This window comes from Epargyreus clarus, unplaced genomic scaffold (genome assembly GCF_041222505.1).
Source record: "Epargyreus clarus isolate Ecla_fem2 unplaced genomic scaffold, WU_Ecla_fem_2.2 ptg000009l, whole genome shotgun sequence".
NCBI lineage: Eukaryota > Metazoa > Arthropoda > Insecta > Lepidoptera > Hesperiidae > Epargyreus > Epargyreus clarus.
In genome coordinates this window covers 2051821-2077084 of record NW_027332217.1, presented here as the reverse complement: position 1 = coordinate 2077084, position 25264 = coordinate 2051821, and the positions used below count along the sequence as shown (strand labels likewise).

Sequence of the window (25264 nt, the reverse complement as noted above, 5' to 3'; positions counted from 1 at the left end):
TAGAATGGAACCGAATAGATTCCTCTACAGTTCGCCTGTTCGGAAATTAGTGACATGATACATGCTGCAAGGGAGCAAATGTTCAGCAACCATAAATATATTCTATGTATTGATTTATTTTCTACAGACACGACTTTAGCCTGTAAGTGATTGAGTAAAGATGAAAATGCATAATATATGGTATTAAGAGTTGTAGGTAATTTAACAAGAGGACAGATGTTCTGAATGTTAATGTAAGAAATTCATGAAATGCCCATTGATACTATGTGTCATAAATAAGAGGATGTGTTAAAATATATCCGTACAGAAGGAGTTACGAGATAAATGATATTGTATCGTATCCGTACGATGCGTATTGTGTCGTGTTGTATTGATATCATATCTACAAATCAAAAATAATTAAATATTACTAATGTAACGTAACACTCCAGAGTAACAGTTTCCCTTACAAAACCCTTTTTACCTATACTTTTTTCATAGCGCATAACGTCAAAAAGGTGTGACGGCGGTGCCATCCTTTTAAGCACTAAGCCACCCAGGCACCGTATGCAAATCCAAAGTACCAGGAAACAATGAAATCGAGGTACGAGTCCCGTTCAACTGACATGATATATGCGTTGCGGGGCTAAGTTGGTGATGTTTTGGGGCCTCCGACATCCCGGCTTGGAGCGTTGCCAACGAAACACACACACATAACACTAATGTGATAATGAAACTGTGACGATAAGTTATGCGAACTGAGTTAAAGTTAGTTAAAGGATTGAAGTCTGAATACGCGTATTGTTGACTGATGCGGATGAGTAGGTACGCTACGCAAAAAACCCAAACCCACCAGGGTAAAATAATTTTATAGGTTCTGAGACAGAAAAAATATGAAACAACTTCCATTCTAACGATTTATGCTACGAATTTTCAAAATAAATACTACATTCCAATCTGTTTAAAGACATTTCTGGTGAGTCATAAGGGAAATAGTTTTTAAGTACTTCCGTACAATTATTATTAGTCTTAGTTTTTAAGTACTTCCGTACAATTATTATTAGTCTTAGTTTTTAAGTACTTCCGTACAATTATTATTAGTCTTAGTTTTTAAGTACTTCCGTACAATTATTATTAGTCTTAGTTTTTAAGTACTTCCGTACAATTATTATTAGTCTTATGATAATTACGGCGTGCTTCAATGGACCATATGATACGGTGCGCTTTACTAGACTAATCGTCATAAAATTTAAGTAAAGTAGTGTATATTTTGAGCTGTAATATGAGTTTATGTTTATTATGTCTTATTTGTGGAAAAGAAATTATAGTGTGAAGTTTATAACAAAAAACAAACAGTATCCCTTTCTTACTTTGTAGAATTAAGTAGGGGCCATTCAATCTTACAGCATCACACATACAATGTACAACTTTCCTAGCACTAACAATTTTCCCATAAAAAAACTTCCACTAAGAAATAACCCGCCAGACATACGTAACGCGCGATATATCACAAAGCTTTTAGCGTAGCGATCCCGTAGCTCCTCCAGGAGCCCGAGCAGACCAGCTCGCCACGCCCCTCTGCCGTATTAATCACGGGCATAATTACCCCGCTCCTGGCCCGCCTGGCGGCTTTACGCAGTAAATATCCAGGATAATTAGCAAAGGAAAAATGTCCCCGATATCTCAGTGGCATCGGGAAGTTTGTTAATAATTCGCGGGCTTAGTTTGGTTTATTGTAGGTTGGAAAAATACTAGATAGCTGGGATTCGCGTCAGTTGATAGATGGAACGATTGAAGATTACGTTAGTTTGATGAGTAAAATAGAAAGATACTTCACCGCCTTGAAATTGAATGAAGCCACAAAAGGATGATTTTATCGTTTACTGATAGAATTCTTGACAAATAAAAAACATTTTTGAGAAAATTTACTTTTAAATAACTACGTAATTTTATTATAAATAAATAAAATACTTCAAACATTTTAGGGACATTTTAGAATGGAGAAGAACACTTTATTTACGCAACAATTTTAGTTTGGCATAAAATGTACTGTACTATGATGTATGTATTACAACACTGGGAAAGTATCTATGTTAAATATCTTTTCTTCGTCTCTGTTCTGTATTTTCTCTGTTGCAAAAAAACCTAACGGCAACGTATTTCTGTCTGATAACTGAAGTGTCAAGCGCTTTGTTTGAAAAGTGTGGTACGAGTAAGGGAGTCATACTTTTCCGAGGCGATTTCGAACTTAGTCCTCAGAGGTAGCAACGCTTAATGAAGCGCTTAATAAAGCGCTTGTAACAGCAATACAAGGCAAACAATAGGTACGGTGCCGATGCAGTCGAACCACAATTGGTTCTACTTTCAATATCATCATCATCATCAACCCATTACTGTCTCACTGCTGAGCACGAGTCTCCTCTCTGAATGAGAAGGATTAGGCCATAGTCCACCACACTAGCCAAATGCGAATTGGTAGACTTCTCATACCTTTTTAAAACTTCTCTTAAACTCTTTTTTTTAATACCTTCCATATACTGTCAATAAATTGTGATTGACTGACGTATGTCGTCAAAATAATCACCTGCGATCGTAAAGAATAGCAATCAAGTTTCTATTCACGGTGAATCGATGAAATTGCTGTCTCGCTTTAATAGATATGAAAGGATAGAGACAGGGTGATGCTGAAAAGAAGTCATGGTGAGTGGTCTTGAATGGATACAAATTGCATTACTCCAGTTCTATTCATACTGGGTTTTAGTTTATTATGGATGGTTCTAAAACGTAATAACAACTTGCAAATTACTCAATTGGTCGTCATAAAGCTACCAGTCAATACTGAGGGATAATTCACATTACTGGGCATGGGTCTGTCAAAATGTGGATGGAGATGGTTTGGGCTACAGTCGATCGTAGACTGCCAAGTGTGGGTTCGTAGATTTTATAGGAATTTGAGAACCTAATTGGAACTTTTTTATGACTTTTAGGAATGGTTGATAATATTTCTTAACAAATGCGAAAGTGATCATTTATTTTCGTAAATATGTGGTATAATACGTATATGATGTGGAAAACACACAGACTAACTTTGAAAAGAGCCCTTGGAGTCCAGTATTTTTTGACCTTTAAGAAAAACGAATACCTTAAAACCTTTAAGTATTAGCCCTGTCCTCAATCAATAACTGTCCTACTGCTGGGCACAGACCTTCTCTTAGAGTTTACACCATAGTCCATAGCACTGACCAAATAAAGAATCACGGCATCACATTTAAAATATAGGCGATATTCTATTTCTAATAACAGCAAAGAAGAAAACAAAACCTTTTTGAAAAATAGCAAGGGTTAAATCGGAAGGTTCACAGATAATCAAAACTATGTATATTATTTTGTGTGTTGTGTGTGTTAGCCAACTGAACTCCAGCCGACGGTAGTGCCCATGCAGTTCATTCTGTAAGCCAGAGGCGCGTATGAATTATTTAAGAGAGACAGCCCTACGGCCTTATTCTGGTACTATTCCAATTTTTATATAGCAATGAAGATATTTAGTATTCTTTTTGTATTTCTCACTCTAATCTAAACTAATCATAAACAAATTTTGCTGTATGGATTAATACTATTATTACTTAATGTAAAATAAACCAAATTATTATTTTTCTTGGGTAAATAACAAGTCTTGCTTATTTAAATATAAAAATAACGTATTTTTTAAAATTTTGACATTCAAATATTACGTGGTATACAGTACCCATCACTTATTTATCGTACAAAAAAAAAATAATAATCTAAAAACATTGCTGCGACATAGCATGCTACACGAAAAATAAAAGAGCCTATTACAATAATACCAATCTTACTCATATTCAACGACAAAAAAATCTCAAAAAATCGACATCGCCTCTAAATCGGATCGCACAAAATCAACGAATCGACCAGAATAAGGCCGCTCGTAACGCTTGACGCTACGAGTGTGTTTACGACGTGCGTCGTTGATGGCTATCGATGGAAATTTATGACGCCCACCGACGTTATACATTCGGCAGCCGCTCCTTGTGGATAGGGTTTAGCGGGTACTGAGGGCATTCGTACGTCGGAATGGACCTTGAGTTTTTATACGTTTTAGATTTCATATAGAAATATTTTTGAAGATGGGTTTGCAATGATGGCTTCGAAGGGTATAAGTGGGAAATTGTTTTTTTTCTATAATTTTGAACTGGCAAACGAGCATACAGTCCATCTGATAGTAAGTTGCTACTCCCGCCCGAGGACATCCCTAGCCAAAGTCAGATGCGTTGACGTTGGATGCGTACAGAACGAAACACACAAACGTACGAAACAGATGCGTAGCTACCCCTGAGGACTAAGTTGGAATGCCTTGGATTAGTGTGTCTCCCTTACCACCTTCAAACTAGAACACAGCAGCACTTAAAACTGTTTTTGTTAGACAGAAATAGCTGCGGCGGTGGGGCCTTTGGAGTCGAACCACAAAGGGATCACCATGAAAGTACCACGTTCAAAATTATGTTTTTTGGTACAAAATTCAGCTGCAGACATGTTGTATTTTTGTAATCACTTGGTTTCCTTTTTTCCTTCCTTCTTTCTTTTTCATCATTCAATCTTTGTTTCTATCTTTCTCTCATTGCAGAATGCATGCAATGTGGGATGCACTAGAACCTAACAGAATATTAAAAGCTTTCAAATGCCATTTGCAATCAACGGAACGCTTCTTTTGTCGCGACACAATTGAATTCCGCTCAGCGTTTCATATCGCAACGATTTGGACGCGGACAGGCTGAAGTTAACCTGATTTTTATCGAGTTATTCAGCAGACAGTCGAGCTGCAGAATGTTTACGCGACAAGGTATATATAGTTTACGACTATAGTTACAAAAACACCGGATATAAGCGTAAAGATATTATTCACTTATAATTCTACTAAATCTGCTTTCTTAAGAAGAACCTTGCAATAAATGACATGGTATGATCCTAGCTTAGATAAATACACATAAAGAAGTTTAATAAGAACATAATCTATATTAAAATGTGGTAAAACGAATATAGTTCGACCGGGGAGGTACGGCCGCCTAACAATATTTCTAGCTTGACGTAGTAAAAGGGTTTAGATGCGGGCTGACACATGTGACCACTATCTTAGACCTCAGGAGGGGTAACGCATATGTGACCGGCATCAAGTAACATCTCTGTATAAAATGGAGTTAGTTATCGTTGTCCAAGGGCACCACAAACCATTTACGATCAGGTAGACTACATGCAAAATGCACGTATCTTTATTATACGAGGCAACTGAGTTAAGAACCTCTACTTTGAAGGTGGTAGAACCTTCTGTGGTTCGACACCGGCGGTACCACCGCCACACCTATTTCTACCTAATAACAACAGTGTTAGGCGCTGCTGTGTTCCGGTTTGAAGGGTGTGGTAAGGGAGACAGACTTTTCCGAGGCGTTCCAGCTTAGTCCTCAGGGGTAGCGACGCATCTGTGGCCGACCTCAGGTAGGAATATCTAATCCTATCTGGGATTGATTACAAATGTCCATGGGCGGCAGTAGCCACTTACCATCAGGTGGACTGTATGCTCGACCGCTACTCCTATATTATATAAAAAAAAACATATATCTACATACATATATCATAAATGACATGAACAGTAGTTCGACATAAGAATATACAATGAATATAAATTTATGTCTTTCCAATGATTTATCGTTCCAAGTTTCAAGTATTGGTGTGGGTGATAGAAACAGTTCGGTAATGGCACCTCATCAGTTACCCAAGTATCTGGGCCGCAGCACCGAATCTAGAATAGATTGCCATACTTGGATACAGGTTATTTATTCACGAACCTACTTATTTGTCAAATAAACAGGCCGGTAATAAATAACCTGTCGGCTCTAGTGCTAGATCATTTCTATTGATGTTTAGGTGCAGTCTGTTGTTTTAAATTTTTAAGTTATTTTTAAGACTTTTATTTCACTTGCTATGTCAGTTTGTACTTCGTAACAGTCTGTCTGTTGTTTTAAATTTTTAAGTTATTTTTAAGACTTTTATTTCACTTGCTATGTCAGTTTGTACTTCGTAATGTACTCGTCCGTGTGCGAGGGTCAAGTCTTGAAATTTCATTTTAAACCAGTAAACCGCAACGGTGCACGTATATTTTGTATCCATCCCAATCTATCAAATAAAAGGATTATTATAATATGAAAAAATCTTGATTTTTTATATTTTTAGTATGAGTTTATTTTATTGTAAACGAGGACAAATTTACATCGTTTCCTTTTAATATAGCCCTATTGCTAATTATATATTTCTAATAAGCACATTCCTTTAACAAATCAGAATTGCGTGTCTGGTATTTGAAACTCAGACCCACCCGATTAAGAGGCCGAGTTTCAACCGACTATCCTTGTATCACTGTTTCTAAGTACCACTAAATATTTATCTCCCTTCCAGTTCCAATTAAGACCAACATAGAACAAACACTGGCCATCACAACCGCCATTCACAAGTTGGCGAATAAAGAAAAAAATCTGCAATAACCGCGAGATATTGCCTCTGGGGAGGTATTAACGAGGGTATCGCCATAATGGCGGAATTAATACGCGTCGGGCTCGCACGTTACAGCCTAATGACGTTTATCCGTATACCTATCTGTCTAATGGCCGATAAAAGTGGACTCGCACCTAGCGGTGAAGACTCCTTGATAACTAAAACCGGTATTTATTATGAGACTCGAGTAGATAACGAGCTTAGACCACCTGATCGTAACAAAGGATACGAACCTCTGAAATCAAACTGACATAGGATTTTTTTTATAATATAGGAGTAGAGACCAGCATGCAGTCCACCTGATGGTAAGTGGCTACTGCCGCCCATGGACTGCTGTAATCAACCCCAGATAGAATTAGATATTCCTACCTGAGGTCGGCCACTGTTACGCCCCTACCCCTGAGGACTAAGCTGGAACGCCTCGGAAAAGTATGTCTCCCTTACCACACCCTTCAAAACGGAACACAGCAGCGCCGAACACTGCTGTTATTAGGCAGAAATAGGTGTGGCGGTAGTGCCGCCAGAGTCGAACCACAAAGGGTTCTACCACCTTAAAATATAGCTCGAATGTGAAGTCGGCTGTAGATGCACCAGATAGGATTGGAGTCCGATCTAAGGTAGCAGATGCGTTGGTATACCTTAGTCGTGGTAAATCTATTAATGCTGAGCATGTGTCACCTCTTACAGTGATAGTGATTTAGGCCATGCGCTGTCCAGACGCGGATCAGTGGGCGTTACACACCTTTGAGAATTTTTGTTTAAGAACCCTTTATACGTGTAGGTTTTTCACGATGTTTTCCTTCGTTGTTAAGAAAATAAGAGTAATCGTTTATTTCTAATAACCACATTAAATTTCAAAGGTGCGCGAATAGGATGCGAAACTCGGTATGAGAGACCAAGTTTCAATTATTAGATTTACCCTTTTCATACATTGATTAGTAAAGATTACTCACGCCTTACAAGAAAATGTACCCAGTTTTGAGAATTGAAATAGTTGCGTAAAAATGTTTTGCCACGACTCCTAGCTAAAATGTCCCTAAAATATTTGAAATAATTATTTATTTATTTATTACGTAATTATTACGTAACTTAGTTATTTATTCGTAAATTTTCTCTAAAAATGATTTTATTTGTCAAGGATTCAAAAAAAGAACTTACTAAAATAAGCCATTTGTGGCTTCATTCAATTTCAAGGCGGCGAAGTATCTTTACTAATCTATGTTTTCATAAAACAACAATACAACTCGACTGTTATAAAAATAGAAAATTTATCAGAAAATTGTGTTTTACTACCCTCATTGCTTTGCGAGTACTATGAAAACCCTCTATCGTTAGAAATACAATTCAAATATTCATTTATTCAAAGTCACGACCCAATCAGTCTTCAAGAAAGATACTGAAAGCTCTCGACTTTTTCCCTGGGAAGGGCCAATTAGTGGTTCTGTGTACAGATGCAATGGGGTTTATTGCTGTACAGAACGGGAGAGTTTCCAGGTAAATTGAACATCAAACATTTTATACAAAGATTGCTAATAATTTGTGTGAGCGTTTCATTTTTAAGGTTCCGTGCCGGAAAACGAAACCATATTACTTTGTCGCCGCTGTCTATCCGTCTGTCACAGGGCACTTTTTCTTGAACTTAATTTTAAAGACGCTCGAACTTACTCCTCAGGAGTAATCTCAAAAAGTACTTTAATCTGGGATTGATTACATTTCATAGGCGGTAGTCGGTACATTCAACTATTTCCAGAAGGCAGTAGATGTCATCGAATTTCAATATTTGGTATGCGAAACATTGAATAGATTGTCTGGTAATAACGTATGTAAAAGGGTTTAAATATAAATAGAAATTCGTCGAAAGCTCTGCCCAAAAGCTCAAAGCTCGAAATTACCACAAACAAACCAACCACACGTACTCGTATATAATAAGCTTTCGGTCCACTAAACTAATAAAGCGCCGGACGGGAATTTAGATCAATACGTGTGTCTGACTAAATTCCCGATATATCTACAACTGGATGACATTTCAATTTCCCAATTTCAAGCTGAAATTCAATATGTCACAGCGGATCCGGTCGCAATCCGGCCTCTAATTGAACACGATACTGGCCACTGCGGGCCGAGATCACAATACGTGGATACAACGGGTGTGTGCTCACATTCACTGTATGAGACACTGGTTCTCAAACTTTATATGATTAAATGAACCCCTATATAATTTTGGCTAATTTGCAAGTTACGAGTATGTCTAACACGAATTAAGAATTATCAAATTTGTTGAAAGTTTTTCAATAAAAGAACGAAAGAGAACATTTACTGTTTTCATATTGTAGCTTTTGCAAGATATTTTCACAATGTAGTTACAACACGTAATAAAATAAATAAATTATAATGTATACATAAATGAATAAATATGTCACAGTGGATCCGGTCGCAATCCGGTTTTTAATTGAACACGACCGTGGCCACTGTGGGCAGAGATCATATTACGTGGATACAACGGGTGTGTGTTCGCATTCACTGTATGAGACAGTGGTTCTCAAATTTTGTACGAATAAATTATGTAGGGGGTCATCTTGTAATATAATGAGTGATATGCAAGTTACGTCTAAGACGAATAAAAAAAATACATCCTTTTTCAACGTTTTTTCAATAAAAGAACGAAATAAAATATTCACTGTTTTCATGTAGTAGCTTGTGCAAGAATCTTGCACACTATATAACACGTAAAACATGATAAAAGCAATTGATCAGTATGTCACAACTGATCCGGTCGCAATCTGGTCTCTAATTGAACACGACAGCATATTTAATAATCTGTGACGACAGTGGCCAGAGATCCTATTACGTGGATACAACGGGTGTGTGTTCACATTCACTGTACGAATAGTGGTTTTCAAAGGTTCCCTCAATTATACAGGGGTGTATAATTAAATGACCCCTTCAATAATTTTGCATGTCGTACACTTTGAGTAACATCGGTATAAATTGAAAATCCTTGCTCAGACAGATTTATACCTAAACAAATAACGCGAATTGATTAATTACATAATTATGCTATTTGTAATGAGTTTTATACAAAAAGCGTAGTTCCCCTACCACTCATAATGATGACCAGTACAATAGTATTAGTTACATTACCTGGATTAAGGAATCCTCGATGAAACTCTCATAAACAATAATAAATCGTTTATTATAAAAAGTTTTTCCTCTTTATCCGAAAAAAACCTTATCCAGCGGCCAGCGTACACGATTCGGGTAAACTGGGGCAAAAGCAAAAAGGTAAACTAATCGAAAACAAACAACAAGGTCGCGCACAAAAATAAACTTAATTATAAATCTTAGCCCTTTAGGTTTAATGGTTAATAAATTCCAACGTAGCCAAGATTTACAGTTTCCGCGGGCGGGTTGTCGGGGGTGGAGCGCTAGTGGCCATGTCTAAAAACAAATTTCCGGGAAAATAAGTTTTACCTCGCTCACTCGTAAATCTCTCCAATATACTCGTGTACGCGTTTTTCCCAAATTTCGAGGTGTTGCGCTGTTAATATCCACACAAAATGTATTATTTTTCCTTATCTTGCATATTTCGAATTGGATCTACGTCGCATAGTGTTTTTCTACACTTATTTTGCGATTTCGTTGTTGACAGAGATAGACAAAAATGTATTATATTTGTGTATGTATTTTACAAAGATATAAGACAGGAAACTTTTGCCTTATCAGTGTTACGTGCTGTGTTGTGGTTGAACTGTTTGATTAGTTAGAACGAGGCATTCCAAACCAGTTCTTAAGGTGTCCAACCTCATATGCTTCTGTGGTCAATCTTAGATTGGATTCCTGTCATATTTGGGGTTTATTATATCAGTAGTATAATATATATATATATAATTAAATATACCGTAATTATAATAAATAAATGTTTTCTATTATTATAGTACTACACTTGGTTTTATTGTGTCTCACATACTTAGTTAGCATGGACACACATACCCAGAAGAGATATTGAAATTCATCATTAATATGTCTACCTGATAAAGAAGTAAATCCGAAACCCTCTACGTGTTGGGCCAGCAGGGTGACCGCTCCGCAACATCGGTCATCAATTGAAGGAGAGTAATCGAAAGACATGAAAACTCGGGAATGATGGCAACCCTAGCGGTAGTGCTAATCGGAAAACTTACAGATCCTCCTCCCGCCTCATAACGCGTAGGCCGGAACTGCTCCAGCAATATTCATACTCGGTTTGTATATTTTGAGAACCGGCTAGGCAACATGCAACTTTTGCCCGCTAATCTAATTATGAACTTGGGCTATAAGATCTAACGGACCGGAATAAATTTATTGTATTATGATAATTTCACTTCATAATTTAAATACGCTGTCTAGTTTTTTAGAAGATTTTTAAAGAGATTAAGATAAATTTAAAAAGTATAATAAGTAAGTTATAATATATATACTGTGGCAGAATGATTTTTAATCTGTGGTGCGGTGAGGCGCGGTGCGGCGTATGTAATTGTCATAATCGTCATTGTTATAAAATCATCATCATCATCATCTTCCTCTAAATGTTTCTTTTATTGTGATACACTCGAGAAATATAGATTTATATTCAGAAATATATATATAAGTTATAATAAAAGTAAGTCATAATATTAAAATAGTAAACGAGCAGACATTTCAACGGGTGGTGAGTACAAGTAGCTACTGCCGCCCATGGACATCTGTAATCAAACCTTCGTGAGATTATATTTCTACCTAAGGTTGGCCACAGTGCCATGTGCAGCTACCCCTGAGGGCTGTATTGGGCCGCCTCGATAAGTAGGTCTTCCTTACCACACACCTACTCACCCTACCCTAACACCACCTATAGCTGCACCGTAGCTCTCAGATTCATCCACACAATTTCTAAAATCACTTCTACCCCCCCATTTCTGAAACTAGATCCGCTAAAAATCCTCCCAAACACAGCATTATTACACAACACCCGTATACACGCTAACGATGAGTTGATACGAGCGGCCCGCGTTCGAAGGAGATATTCGCGGAGATTCCCGAGGCATTATCGTTAGCGATGACGGTAGTGCGGGGCGGCGATAGCGCCGGATTAAACGGCTCATTTGTAACATTACATCGGGGGCAAGTGTACGAAATAATCGCACAAATTGCTCCACTTTCTAATGAAACAACACTTTGTTAAGTTCCTTATTAACTTGTTATGTTGGTAGCTATGGCTCAAATGTGGTCAATGAAATAATTAACGTCCGTTTTAACGATTTAGCTGAAATTTCGGATAAATCAATAATCCAGATTTTATTAGAAGTCTTAAATACCTACCATCATTCGTCTTGTTTTCTTTGTCATTTTAACGTGGTTGCCAAAATCTACTTATTGCCACACTTCCAAAAATCATTTCCATCTTCCTCTTTTCTAAAACTTTGCTAAAACCCGAATTTAACGTAGTTGTAAAAGGTATTCATCGACACAATTTCTAAAATCACTTTCGCCCTCCCATTTCTGAAACTAGATCCGCTAAAAATCCACCCAAATCCAGCATTATTATACAACACCCGTACACATGCTAACGACGAGTTGATACGAGCGGCCGGCGTTCGAAGGAGATATTCGCGGAGATTCCCGAGGCATTATCGTTAGCGATGACGGTAGTGCGGGGCGGCGATAGCGCCGGATTAAACGGCTCATTTGTAACATTACATCGGGGTAAGTGTACGAAATAATCGCACAAATTGCTCCTCTTTTTAATGAAACAACACTTTGTTAGTATCTTTATAAGTTCCTTATTAACTTGTTATGTTGGTAGCTATGGCTCAAATGTAGCCAATCCAATAGTTAACGTCCGTTTAAACGATTTAGCTGAGATTTCGGATAAATCAACAATCCAGATTTTATTGGAAGTCTTAAATACCTACCATCATTCGTCTTGTTTTCTTTGTCATTTTAACGTGGTTGCCAAAATCTACTTATTGCCACAATTCCAAAAATCATTTCCATGTTCCTCTTTTCTAAAACTTTGCTAAAACCCGAATTTAACGTAGTTGTAAAAGGTATTCATCGACACAACTTCTAAAATCACTTCTTCCCTCCCATTCCTTAAACTAGCTTTGCTAAAACTCCTCCCAAATCCAGCATTATTACACAACACCCGTATACATGCTAACGACGAGTTGATACGAGCGGCCGGCGTTCGAAGGAGATATTCGCGGAGATTCCCGAGGCATTATCGTTAGCGATGACGGCAGTGCGGGGCGGCGATAGCGCCGGATTAAACGGCTCATTTGTAACATTACATCGGGGGCAAGTGTACGAAATAATCGCACAAATTGCTCCTCTTTCACTGTTGTTATTATCTTTATAAGTTCCTTATTAGCCTAAGTGTGTATGCCAAATCTAGCAATTAAATTTTTAACGTAGGTTTAATCGATTCATCTGAAGTTTCAAAAATAACACTGAAATCAAAATTATAGAATTTTCTGCCAATGACAACAAAGGAATAAACAAACAAATTCCTGAAATCTATCTATTTGTATGTGTTTATGTTTTTTCTTTGTTTTGTAGCTTGTATGTTATCAATAAAAACTTTTGAAAAAATGCTAATTCAACTTTCTTATGGTCAAATTTCGATTAATGGGAAAAGCAAGTATAGACAAACCATTGAAAAAACCCTAGATGGACTTGGAATAAAATTCATAGTGAACATATTGGCCAATTACTTTTTCCCTTTACAAAGTGGTGTATGAAGGTCGTGTACACACTAATTATGTCTCTTTGATGAATGTGTCATGCGATTTGCTTGTGTACCCGCCTTATGTTATTAGTGTGTCGCTGGATGATACTCGACACGCGATATCGATTTTAGATGGGTTAATTTGCATTTTTAATGGACGCTGCTAATGCAGTCCACCTGATATTAAGTGGTTAATGCATGAAGTTGATCACAGATAACAGAAAAAAAGAAAGAATAAAAATAACATATTATTTTATAGCCACTGCAATTACAAAAGAATTATTATAAAAACAATTAATCCCACAATTGAGACGAAGCTAATACTACAAGTCCGTCAACCTTTTGGCTGCGGCCAAAGAATGACACGTACATGAACATTACCCTCCGCAATCAGGTAAAAAATATGAATAAAAAGATGTTTCCCGTATACGGTATAACTCAGATGCAATGATACGCTTTAGGCTTTAAGTAGAACATTATATTGGTATCCCATCTATATCATATCCATCTAAGATGGTATAGTCCGCGCCAAACTGCTAGTCCGTTCTGAATATAGAAATGAATTGCGTCACCATAGCAAATTGTATGACTACACCTGCTCGCAACAACTTCAGTGCAGACTAGCAGTTTAGCGCGGACTATACCAACAGTCACCATGAAGGTCTACTCGTATCTTTACAACCACTTTAGTTACCACGTATTTAGACATCCATGTTTATTTTCACTTTATTTAAAATCAAATTCAATTTTTTATTCTTCAAAATAGGTTCTTTACAGAGCACTTTTTGAACGTCAATACAACTACCACCACTTCACAAGGTGTTTCGTTATGGAGAAGAAGCGGCGAAAGAGACTCCATAACAATGTCAAATTTAACGTAATGGTACATGTCGATTTGGAACTACTTCAGACCAAACCGTTTTGTCAGTCAAATAATCACTTAGTTTATAGTACGCTTTTTTACATAGCGTTTGCTTAACGACATGTTTGAACTTTTTTCTGTAAAATTCAAAACGTGGTTGGATATTTATTGTAGTAGCGAATACAGTTACCAATGAAAGATCTAGCCACCTTACATAATCTAAGTTTAGAAATTGCAAATTTATTTCTATTTCTATTTACATGTATGTTATGTTGTTATAGTTTAAAACTGAACTATAATATAACTAAAGGTAAATAACTAAAGTAAAGGTGGTAGAACCCTTTGTGGTTCGACTCCGGCGGCACCACCGCCACACCTATTTCTGCCTAATAACAGCAGGGTTTTAAGCGCTGCTGTGTTCCGTTTTGAAAGGTGTGGTAAGGGAGACATACTTTTCCGAGGCGTTCCAGCTTAGTCCTCAGGGGTAGCGGCGCATCTGTGGCTGATCTCAGGTAGGAATATCTAATCCTATCTGGGGTTGATTACAGATGTCCATGGGCGGCAGTAGCCACTTACCATCAGGTGGACTGCATGCTCGTCTGCTATATTATAATAAAAAAAAAAACTTAATGTTCACTAAAATTTTCTGTTTTACTAGATAAACATTTAACGGCTAGGCGCTTAAAGTTATTCACCGTTAACATTTTAGATGGACACCACGGGCAGGTTAATTTAAATTTCACTAAAGGGTCATTTTTAATTTGTTGGAAAGCGAAACTAATTTGTAATTTCAGTAGAGGATTTTTTGGTTGGATGAGTTTATTAGTTATTTCATTAAACTTGTTAAATTAATATTTTATGGCGTCGTAAAATAGTTAATCATAAACAATTTTTGGGAATTTATAATATAGAACTCGAAATGCAAACATACATGTATATAATGTTTTCGTTTCGTATGTTTGTGAGTGGAGTAAATGAGGAACCTCTATCACTGACCCCTTATAGTCCTACTGCCAGACACAGAAGTGATAAGGTCATAGTCCACTACGTTGACTATGTGCTGATTGGGACACACTAAATAAATCAGTCATTGATGATTAGTGAGATAGTGGGTTAGTGCAAGGACCCAATGAGTCTTGGCCTCCAACAATAAGAGCCTCCATTTCGGTCTGTCCTGCGACATCTACCGCTAATCGTCCACGCGGAGGTCGCACAGGTCCTTCTCCACTTCCGTCTTTCCAGCAATACTTGGGGCTAAACGCTTGTATTAAATTATTTTATAATTTACGTGCACGAAGTCGCTGGCAAAAGATACTCGTATTAAAACATAAAAGTGCAAAATAATCCGGTAAAACATTTCGCAAATGCATATCAGCGCCGTTCGCGCCGTGGTTAATGTGACGTGCAGAACGAATGACAACCTGTGAATCGTTGAGTGTTATGGCGTAAGGGCTGGTGTTATTTGTATGTATTATTATTGTGGTTATTTCTCCTGTATCTTGGCTGTATTTTATATTCTACTATTAGACTCTAAATGCTCCTATGATAGTCCTGAGATAGCCTGGATCACTTTTAATGCTTTCCTCCAATGTGAATGGAGATATCGGTTAGGGCCAAAATTTATTAATGACTATCCAATGACGATAAACGTGACCAAAGGCTTAACGAGTCCGTCGAAAATGTTGTCACACAAGTTAATGTTGACCGCTTCCGATCTTTCTTAACTTTACCTCAGTTTTAAGGTTTATTTACGCTTCAGGATTGTGTGTTTTTTATTTCAAAGAGAAGGAATCTTCGTCGTTTAAAAAATCACTATGACACTGCCAACTACGGTTCTACTCTCACCTGTAAGGTCTCAATCCATCATCCAAACCAAAGTTATAAGTAGATAACACATACCTCTTGTTCAGTTGCCTATATTACAGGTATTTCTTTTTACGCGGTTTAGGCTGTTGACGATACTTAATTTTATTAAATAAATTACTATTATATAAAGATTACCCCAAGAATATGAAAATATACCTTTGTAATGTTTCATGAAATAAATAAATGAATTAATAAAAATCTATATAACCGCTGCATACATTTTGAGAGAGAACAGAGGAGGTCTTAAAATTAATATTGATATTTTTAAAATCAGTCAAACCTTTTTTATTTTAGCAAACGATGCATTATCAGAGTCATCAGCATCGAGGCATTAACACTGTGTTTAATGTGGCGTATAGAACGAATGACGGATCGCGAATGGGAAAAACGACATACATAGATACGAGTACATTAACATATAAATAAAAAATGCGACGGAAGTTTGTTTCAAGCAGTGATTTCAGAATGCTGACGAAGTGACGATATGACAATATCATATTTTCTATTCTAAAGATTTTAGATTGTAGTCGGTAAACATTATAAATATCGATATTATGATATCATTGGAATTGATATTGGTGTGTCTTTGCCAAATGTAATATCGATAATAATTGATTTGAAATACAGTCAAGAGTCGTGACGACAAAACCCTAATTTCTAGACACGAATATTATAATATATTTAATGTGGCGTATACAGCGAATGACGGATCGAGAATGGGATAAACGATATACATACATAAAATGTAACACACATATAAGTAAAATATAAATAAAAATGTGATGGAAGTTTGTTTCAAACAGCGATTTCAGAATACAGTCGATACCAGTCAATAAACATAATATTGATATTTAAATCATTATGATATTGTTCGAGCGTGATATTGATGTCTTTGTCAAATGTAATATCGAAAGTAATTGATTTGGAATACAGTTATTAGTTATGACGTCAATACCCTAATTTCTAGATACGAATATTATAATATATGTAATGAGGCGTATAGAACGAATGTCAGACCGTGAATCGGAAAAATTACATATCAATAAAAAATGTTATGGAAGTTTTTTTAAACAGTGATTTCGGCATACTGACGATATAGTCGCCCGGGTTCTAGTCGATAAACATAATATCGATATTTCAATCATTATATCGTTCGAACTGTTATCGGTGTGTTGTCTTTGCCAAATGTAATATCGATAATAATATTTGTTTTGAAAGATACAGTCAAGGGCAAAACCCTAATTTCTATAAACAAATATTATAAGGATTGATGGATAGATGTCGTGTATTAATATGATAGACATAATTAATGAATGGACACGAACGTGGTTTAATGAATTAGATAATAGTTTACTCGTACAAAGGATTTATGAAATTCTAACAACACGCAGTGATTTTACTTAAAAATATATATTATTTTTTTTTATAATATAAGAGTAGCAGACGAGCATGCAGTCCACCTGATGGTAAGTGGCTACTGCCGCCCATGGACATCTGCAATCAACCCCAGATAGGATTAGATATTCCTACCTGAGGTCGGCCACAGATGCGCCGCTACCCCTGAGGACTAAGCTGGAACGCCTCGGAAAAGTATGTCTCCCTTACCACACTCTTCAAACCGGAACACAGCAGCGTTTAACACTGCTGTTATTAGGTAGAAATAGGTGTGGCGGTGGTGGCGCCGGAGTCGAACCACAAAGGGTTCTACCACCTTCAACGTTTTTATTATTACGTTATATCTTCTTCATTATTATCATCGTATGTATCATTCAAAAAAATTAATCCATAGAGAACACTATTAAATATATTATGATCATAAGCAACTTGTTTTATGTACTTAGTCCTATTATATTTTTAAAGCATATTTAATTGAAACAGATGATTTTCTATGCGTCAATGTTATTCTATTGTGTTTGTGGTTGTGTTCTATGTGTGTTTATGTGTATGCGTACTATTATTGAAAAGAAAATATAGAGATCACATTCGTAAGTCCACATTAAAGAAGTATTTTTTAATATTTTCCCCTGACGCGGCAAGACTCCGCTTTTATACGACCGAAACCTTCCTTGAATTTCGTGTGAATATTGTCGGAGGTTCTCGTAAACAGTCACACCCGGAAAACCTCCGACGGTTTCCTGCGGATGTAAGGCTACGTTCACACTATGAAATGCAAAGTGTAGTCGAAGCATATATGTACCTACCGACCTACAGTAGTGAGTGTAGCAGCATAAAATGCTGTGAATACCTAGTGGTTGAAACTCGGCTTCTCAATCTGAAGGTCTGAGGTTAGATTCCAGACATGTACCTCTTTCAGCGTTATGTGTCTTTCAGTGATACGATTTATTATCATTTGATATAACGATAAACTAGAACGTTATGAGGATTTCCTTTCTAAGAATTATTTTTGGAAAAAAATCAAAGTTGTGTTATGCCAATCTGCACTTGAACAGCGCGGTGAACTATGTAATGAAACCCCTCCCTTTCCTAAGGATATCTGTGCCCAACAGTGGGATACCAAAAGGGTTATAGTTACAGTGTAGTGAAGCTGTGTTGTTTCAAACATCAACATCTGCGTACAACGGAAGCTCCACACAATAGATCTGATGAATGGCTACCGGTCCGCTGTCCGTCCGTATATTCATATCTGTAGTCTATATTTATTTATAATATTATAATATATCTATACTAATATTATAAAGAGGAAAACTTTGTTTGTTTGTTTGATTGTAATGAATAGGCTCAAAAACTACTGGACCGATTTTAAAAATTCTTTCACCATTCGAAAGCTACATAATCCACGAGTAACATAGGCTACATTTTGTATGAAATATATTTGATAAATAGATTTTGAGGCGGTACAAAGTTTGCCGGGTCAGCTAGTGTGTTATAAAGTTTTACGTGTAACTAAATCTGTCAATTGTCTATTTGTATTTCAAAATAAATGACTTTTTTTGGATAATGTGTGAGAGGTAATATTCAAGTTTTACAAAACAATACTCCACGTAATTATGAAGCATTCTAACGACTAGACGATGGGCGAAATAAAAAATACAACATCTTTTGATCTTTTCTCAAAGAGAGAGAGAGAGAAAGAGGTAACAAACCAATATTTTGTTTATGAATAACATATTAATAGGATATAGAGTTAAAAGTAAACATAACTCATCCACAGTAAAGGTCAAAACAATGGCGATGATGAATGCGAGCAGCGTCCGGTGTCCGACCGGCGCTTAGTACGTAGCGGATAGTGATACGTACATATACCATACCATATACATATTGTGTACATATTACATATATTGTTAACATTCACGTTACACCAAATTCTCACGTATTTATTTAGTATTTTTTATCATAGCAGCCATAGAAAGGATCACGCTTATTTCGATACTACGGAAAACGCTGAGATGCTACGATTTTTTTTTAAATGTCCACATATTACGGTTTAAGATAAATACCCCTGACAGAAGGACAGACGGACAGACAGCGGAGGCTTAGTAATAGGGTTCCGTTTTATCATTTGGGTACGAAACCCTAAAAAACATATTTTTGATACATTAATGAAATGAAAACAGTGAAAACGTAACACACTCAATCTAAATATTATTTATGAACAATATATTAATTAATTAGGAGCTATAGTTCAAAGTAAACATAACTCATCCACAGTAAAGGTCAAAACAATGGCGATGATGTATGCGAGCAGTGTCCGGTGTCCGAACGGCGCTTAGTACGTAGCGGATAGTGATACGGTCATATACCACAGTACATATATGTATTGTTAACATTACATAATGCAGTGATAGCCTAATGGTTAAGAAACTCGGCCTCTCGATCGAGGGGTCCGAGGTTCAAATCCCAGGCACGCACCTCTGATTTTTCAAAGTTATGTGCGTATTATAAATTAATTGTCTCTTGCTAAACGATGAAGGAAAACATCGTGAGGAAACCTGCATACCTGAGAGATTTATAAAAAAAAATCTCAAAGCACTTGGTCAGCGCGGTAGACTATGTTCTAATCCTCATTGTGAGAGGAGACCCGTGCCCAACAGTGGGACAGTAATGGATTGTTAATAATGATGATGATGAACATTACATATACTGTGTAAAGGCATATATTGTTAACATTCACGTACAACAATTGTGTACATAATGATCGGACAAGTGTGAGTCGGACTCGTACACAGAGGGTTCCGTACCACCACATTTTCATTTTTCACATTTTAATCTTTAACCGACTTAGAAAAGGAGGAGGTTCCGTATTCGGCTGTACGACTATTTTATTTTGAGTATTTGTCATCATAACAGGCATACAAGTATATGGTTTACAAACATTTGAACTGTCTACATATTACGGTTCAATATATAAGGCAAAAAATGCCGAACAGCGGTTCCCTTTATGGCAACCCCATTTAATTGCCATTTTTTTTTATTTTTAGTATATATTGTTACAACGGTTACCGTTATGTATACTATGTAAAATTTCAAGCATGTACCTATTTCGTTTTCAGAGATAGAGCCCTATGACATACGGACAGAGAACGGAGGATAAGTAATAGGGTTCTTTCTCAACCGACTTCAAAAAAGGGGTTCTGAATTTGACCGCTATGCAGATATATGTATGTATTTTTTTTCCGTTGTGTACGGAACCCTAAAAATACATTCTCAATTAATATTTTTGACAAATAACCTATAATTAATTACATTCTATTCCTATCACAAATAGACCCGAATATTTCAATTTCCACAACCACGTATCTACATTACCAAACACTAACATACATTTATTAAAACAACATCGTTCCGGAGTGTAAATAATAATTATTTATTTACATTTCGCAAACATAACGGAACAGTGAGCAGCGCCGTTCGAAATATACATTACATTTTAGATAGAAATGTAGGTATGTATACATTTTCATGAAAACATATAACGCTTTCTACACTCACAGCCTCACACCAGGATTCACTGTATCTTGGATGCTATGGATACACAGAGAACTACATATTACTAACCAAAAAAAATTACACTACACACACTGACACTACATTACGTGTCAATGATATATAATTGTCCCTTTGAAATCTAGCTGTCAATTAAATTATAAAGATGGAAGAACACTTTGTGGTTCGACTCCGGCGGCACCACTGAGACACCTATTTATGCCTTATATAAGCAGTGTTAAGCGCTGAGACAGGAGAAATACTTACCAAGGCGTTCCAGCTTAGTCATCTAGGGTAACGGCGCGTCTGTCGCCGACTTCAGGTAGGAATCTAATCTTATCTGGGGTTGATTACATATGGCACAAGCCACTCACCATCAGGTGGACTATATCTTATATATAAAATTCTCGTGTCACAATGTGAGTTACCGTACTCCTCCGAGACGGCTTTACCGATTTTCAACAAATTTTGTAAGCATATTCAGTAGGTCTGAGAATCGGCTACTATATAATTTTCATATCCCTAAGTGATAAGGGTTGTTCACCCTTAACATTTTTTTATTTATACGGCAACATAACGTTTGCCGGGTCAGCTAGTATATATAGCTAAGTATAGTTAAGCTGTCAAAATTCACTTTTAGGCTAGTTCTACTTCACTAAGCCGTTTGGACTGACAGCGTGCCAAAGAATGAGACATACATACAAATCCAAAAAAATATCCTTCGTAGGCGAAAAAAAACGTCCAGATCAGAAAACGAATACCAGAAATTCGTGCTTAAATTAGCCAGTTACAAATATCGCCTTGGGGTAAATCTTTGAGGGGGTTGGGGGTAGCTCAAGGGGTTCTGGGAAAGGGGTTCGGGAAGCGGATGTGGCGGCCCGGAAACCGTACGAAGCGGAAGTGAACCCCTTACTGCATTTTGTTTGACGGAGGTTTCTTTACTGTTTATCTCGACTTCGGTTCTGTTGGAGGCGAAATATGAAATGTAAAAACCATTTTAACAAAACAGGCTGTTGACCTTTGTTTTTCAATATTGTTATGTTTCGAAATTTCGGTAATGGACGACTATTATTAGGGACAGTTAACCATGACAATAATTTATAGCCAAGTATGTCAAAATAAAAATAGAACATCGTTTGAATAAGTCTCAATTTTTTTTCCAAATATTTAGAGTTACGTGGTATCATGTAGTTCCAAATTTATAGTCTAGCAGCAAATTATTATCTTAATAAATATATCATGCCGACAAAGGCGCGTTCAATATTTGGAACAATAATACGGACTCTGTGTATAAATATCTAGCTTAAAGGCAGCCCAGTCATTACACATTAAGATTACCGTGGATACAGGTCTAACATTAAAATAATTACGTTTGTAATATATATCGTCTAATATAACAACAAGGAATCATTATAAAAAACGAAAACCCGGCTGATCAAATGATCATATGGCCGCTCCCGAAATGTATACGAATCCAACGACACCTTATGTTAAAAGCCGTCAAGCCTAAACGGCTGCAAGGTATCCTAAAGAATGAGACATACGATCGATAAACATTACTCTTCACAGTCGGGTAAAAATTAGGCAATATGTATTTTCTCTTACCTTTATGAACCTTTTGGCTTTTGTTAATAATCCTAAAGTTGTGTGTCGTGACGCTTCGGGGCCTAGAGGTACCATGTCCTTCAGTTTTTCCAAGCAACTTCTGAGGTGTGCTCTCCTGAAACAAAGGGAAGTTAACGTTAAATTTGTGGTCCTCAACCCATAACCGTCCCACTGCTGGGCATAGGTCTAATCCCGGAGTGAAAAGTGTTTAGGCCGTAGTTGCGCTGACAAGTGCAAATTGGTGAAAGTTTACCGTAATATGCCATTTTATGATAAAAAAGTTAAAATTATGTATGTTATGTTTTAATGTAAGTATAACATGATTTTACTTCATATAAAGAAGCATAATTAAGCCTCTGAGACTGTTCAGTACAAAGCTTAGTGTCCCTACTATTGTAATTCGATAATGAAATGTCTCGATTCACAATTTCTCGAAATTCTTTATCAAAGTACAGCAGTATAAACAGGATATTTCATATTGAACACATACTATATAACTACAAACGCTTGTCGATTTGTTGATTAATCTCTATCCGATCCTATATAATACAGAAAACGTCTCCTGCGTTAGTATATGAAGGGTGATTATTAGTATACACTGAAACGAAGTTGTCCTAATTTTGACGTTATATATATATAAACTGAATCCTTATTACATATGTCTTTTACACAACAAACAGTACTAGAACGAACGAAACGAAAAGTAATCTGATTTCAGTTCGACTTTACATCGAAATACGTTCGAGAACAGATAGTAGGGATACAAATAAGCTTTGTTACCGGCGGGGAGATGAACAGCCGGCAGCGACGGATCCACCACACTTTGAGCGAGAAACTACTAATTTGTGTCGCTCATTTATTTAATTAATATTATACAGATACATGAAACATGTCACAAGTTTCTTTATGTTTTTATTGCAAAAACCTTAATTAAACCTTGCGACATACCAATGATAACCAATGTGTGATAAAATAAATTGGGTTTCTGGTTTTATTGATTCATAACATCAAAGAAGAAAATTGACTAGTACTATATTTTTACAACGGTATAGATGTAATAAATAAATTTTGTCTATACATGTGTTAAGCTCATGGTAATTGCTCACTACATGTAATATATGTAATCACCTTCAAAAATAATAGGACTAAAGCTGTTAATTATAAATTACCCTTAGAACTAGATTATATTTCCTTCCACCTACAAACACCAATAGAAAGCAACTTTAAAAAAACAAATTAAGAACGTATAATCGAGTTTCAATCGACAATCGTTCGAGAACCCATAGTAACGGAACAAATGAGCTTTGTTAGCGAGTGGCGGGTTCGTGACGAGCCGCGCACCGCACTTAACGAATTACGGCTGATTTGTTTCATTACGTCATTAGGAGCGAACAAATTCTAATCTGCACTAGATTTATTAAGGGTTTTCAGTCACTTGAAGGTGGTAGAACTCTTTGTTTGGTGGTGTTTTAAGGGGAATTAAGCTCTTGTATAGCTTGAAGTTGGTAGAACACTTAGAAAATCCGCTTTGGAGGCACCACTGCAACTATTTTTGCTTTAAATGTACAATAATAGTGTTATGTGTTGTATTCTGGTTTAAAGGTTAAAAAAGCATTTACATAAGAATTACTAAATTAGTTTTCAGTAGCAAAAGCATTTGTGGGCCACCTCCAATCATTTGGAGTTCATTACAGAGGCACACGAGTAGCGTTAACTAACTTTATCATCACATGGGTTGCATGTTACTTTCATAAAACTCACTGATAATATATAACTAGTTACTCATGTTCTTTGTTTAAAAATTCTTAGTTCTCTGATAGTACTGATAGATAGTGATATTTTGGTTATGTCCTGTACCCTTACCAGGAGTTACCAGGAGTCTGCCTCACATGTTCGCAAAAAAGAGAGACAAAACATAAAGCGCCATTTTGTCAATTTAGACATTTAAAGTTACGTTACTGACACTATAGTTCTGATACAATGCAAGGGGCGCTGATTGGAATTTGTATGGGCAAATACGTGAATAGCAAAACAGTCATATTTGTCAAAACGTAAAAACTCATGGTAAAGGTACTGGTCAAGGTCCAGGACTCTTATATTAAATTGTACTTAATATCCGGTTTAAATCCTAGCGCTTGATGCACCGCATATTTAAATAAAGTTGGATAACAAATATGGACACAGAGACATGTGGTTTTAATTAATTATATTCCACGTAATAATTAGAACCGACTGGAAATGTATACGGAAAAACAGAAATAACTCTCTTAGGATAAGCCGCGCTCTAACAGAAATTCCTTTTTAATTCTAGACCCGACGAGAAATAACATAAAAAGCTTAACTAAAAGGTAATAGAATAAGCAAATACATAGCACAAAACAATGGTACAACGTCGTACCTCCGAGGCAGAGAGACAAAGTAATTATCCAGGTAAAAATTATTCCCCGGACAAATAAGAACAGATGAAGAATATTCTTTGAAAAATACGGATAAAACAAAATGGATTGCAGTATTGCACGGGTCGACATAACTTTTTTACGGGACTATGTTCTGTGTTACAATGGGGTAGGGGCGTATTTCGGGTGGCGGGTGAATGGAGAATTGAAATAATAAAGCGTAAACCACTAATTGGTGCGTTCGCGGAGAATACAAGCAAGGATTATGTTCGCTTTCGTTTCTGAGTGTGTTTGGTTTTATTATATTTT

The 25264-nt window shown here is 36.5% G+C and overlaps 1 protein-coding gene across 2 annotated transcripts in view; it reads right to left on the bottom strand.

Moving 5' to 3' along the window:
* Positions 1-25264, bottom strand: part of LOC140744754 (max dimerization protein 4) — a 372173-nt gene that overhangs the window by 44252 nt on the left and 302657 nt on the right. For both annotated transcript variants that reach the window (XM_073076403.1, XM_073076402.1), the window contains exon 4: positions 22560-22674. In XM_073076403.1, coding sequence (XP_072932504.1) covers positions 22560-22674 — 115 coding nt within the window. The remainder of the gene's footprint in view (positions 1-22559; positions 22675-25264) is intronic.